Source organism: Syzygium oleosum, unplaced genomic scaffold (assembly GCF_021117445.2).
Source record: "Syzygium oleosum isolate NSW1041296 unplaced genomic scaffold, Sole_v2.1 Sole_v2.01, whole genome shotgun sequence".
Classification (NCBI taxonomy): domain Eukaryota; kingdom Viridiplantae; phylum Streptophyta; class Magnoliopsida; order Myrtales; family Myrtaceae; genus Syzygium; species Syzygium oleosum.
This window is the reverse complement of record NW_026607485.1, coordinates 35,225,430-35,227,696: the sequence shown is the minus strand read 5'-3', so window position 1 is coordinate 35,227,696 and position 2,267 is coordinate 35,225,430. Positions and strand designations below refer to the sequence as shown.

Below are 2,267 nucleotides of genomic sequence, written 5' to 3'. Positions count from 1 at the left end.
ACTTAACGCTTACCAGACGAGACCCCCCTTTTCCCTTTGAAAATCGGAGGTAAGTCGCGACAAACTTAAATTGCCCCGAAAATAGGCTCACCATGTACATATCAAGCGTATTCGCGCGTTCTCTTATTTATTTGTTCTAGATGAAAAATAATACTTTGTGAGTGGGGTAGGACGCCGCAATGCTTTCAGGATAAGGCTCCACAATTTCTCCGGAAAAGGCGACCAACAGCCGTCCTTGAACTCCACCTACGCTGCCTTCTTGAAGGAGAAAATGTGCAAAACCCTAACTGACGACACCGCTTTCGTGCCGACGGAGCCACTCAGCCCTCTAGTTTCAACAATAACTACTACGTCATCCTCAAACAGCACATGGGCCTCTTTGAATCCACCGCGCTGCTCATGAACCCCACCTCGGCCGGGATCGCGCGGGAGATGCTCAGCTCGCTCTGAGTTCTTTGGAGATTTCAGGAAGTCGATCAAGAGGATGAGGGGGGAGATCGGCGTCCTCACTGGGAAATCTGGGGTGCTCAGGAAAGCCTGTAGTAAGGTCAACTAAGTCCTCATGCTCAAGGAAGCGATCTTCATGAATCAATAAGGGTTAAGCGTGTCATGAAGCGATCCCTCAGTCGTCGCCAATTGCAGTTGTTGTTGGCTAAGGTTGTGGTGATTAACGATAAAGGGAATGTACTCTGATTCCTATGTCGTTGATGATGTTGAGAAAGTCAGAGAAGGTTGCAATTGGGTTTTTCTCTTTGTTGCGAGGGCTTTAACAATTTGCAGCAGTTTCATTTGTTCGATTCGTTAATAGAGAAACAAGCTCGACTCATATGCAAAATTTGTGAAACAATTGAATATAATCCACCTTGCATTTCTCACTTGCTTAGCAGAAACATGCAAAAAGAATTACTAAGCGTTAAAGGAAGATTAAACAGGATATGCCACATCAAGAGCCGTCAACTATACGTATTTCCCAGCAAGGAAAGCTATTATAGCGTCAGAAAAAGCTCCTATATTGGTCCCCATGCACAATTCCAAGCTATAAAAACTAGGAGACAATCAAACCCTACTAAACAAAAATAGGAACATCAAATACCAGGAGACAGTCAGGGGAAAAATGGGTAAATCGAAGTTATGATGCTAGGCAAGCCTCCCAAAACAACCTACTCTTCTCCATCTCACTCAGATGCACTTCGCTTGACACGATTCCACTAGGCTTCTTGCTAATCTCCTTGTCGTCGTCAAAACTATTGATTTCCTCCGAAACACACGGCTCCTCGGCTTCCAGCCACCGTCGCTGCTTAACACGTTCATTTTTCCCTGTTTTGCCAATCCACTGCCACCGATCGCTCTCGTCTGCGCCGTCACATGCTTTGGTGTCGCCGCAGTCTAAATCTCGGACATCGTGGTTATTATAGGGCTCGTAAGAAGACCACTCGCTGCTACAAGATTCCGAGTCCTCGTCGTGGCCACCATCGCCGCCGCCGCCGTTGCCATCACTGCCGTCGTATGCCGTGCTGCTAGTGAGGCCAGGATCGCGCGTTGTGGCCGGATCGGAGTCAACCTCCTCCGAGTCGCCGGTGGCTTCGATGAACAAGAAAGGTGAGACGTCGACGACCATGTTCTTTCTCTCCATCTTGTCGTGCTTTTCTTTTTCCCAAAGCCCGACCCTATCTGTCTCTCTCTTTAGAAAGTGATCCAGTGGGCAAGTTTTTCTTGGAAAATCTCGTCTTTGTCGCATGGAACTTTGTATTTATAGTGTCAACCTGGGATCTTTTGTGTGGATAGAACGTGGGCTGTCCCTGTTTCTTGTTTCACACTCTGTATTACGTGGTGGGCGGCCTCCAATGCAAAGAATAAACTACCTATTCTAGACTCCACTCTTTTAGGGAAAATCAACCCCCTTTTAGAAAAGAATTTCATAACTTGGACCATCTATATTGCTTATAGTACGTCAATCGAATTTTTCTTTCATAATAACAACTAATCTATGCCTGAATACATTCCTTGGTAATGAAAAGATCGAATCCTGTAAAAATGTTTATAAATTATTGAATTTCCGCGAGATAAAAAGAGTCTTCTAACATGAATGTTTAATTCGATTTATTTGCACAAATTGACATAAATTGGGAAAGGCAAGACTCTATCCATGAAACGGCGAGCACAAATTTCAAATGAGAACGCTGCAATTCGAACACAAAATCCATCCCGTCCAAATCAAATGCTCGGCGATGACCAGCTTGAGGGTTAAGAACAATTTCATTCATATT

At 44.9% G+C, this 2,267-nt stretch overlaps 1 protein-coding gene across 1 annotated transcript; it reads right to left on the bottom strand.

The window, feature by feature from the left end:
- Positions 1-835: 835 nt before the first annotated feature.
- On the bottom strand, positions 836-1,729 carry LOC115682459 (uncharacterized). Its single transcript, XM_030606690.2, has one exon. It carries the CDS (start codon positions 1,631-1,633, stop codon positions 1,130-1,132), a length of 504 nt encoding a protein of 167 aa, XP_030462550.2. The 5' UTR covers positions 1,634-1,729; the 3' UTR covers positions 836-1,129.
- Positions 1,730-2,267: the final 538 nt, after the last annotated feature.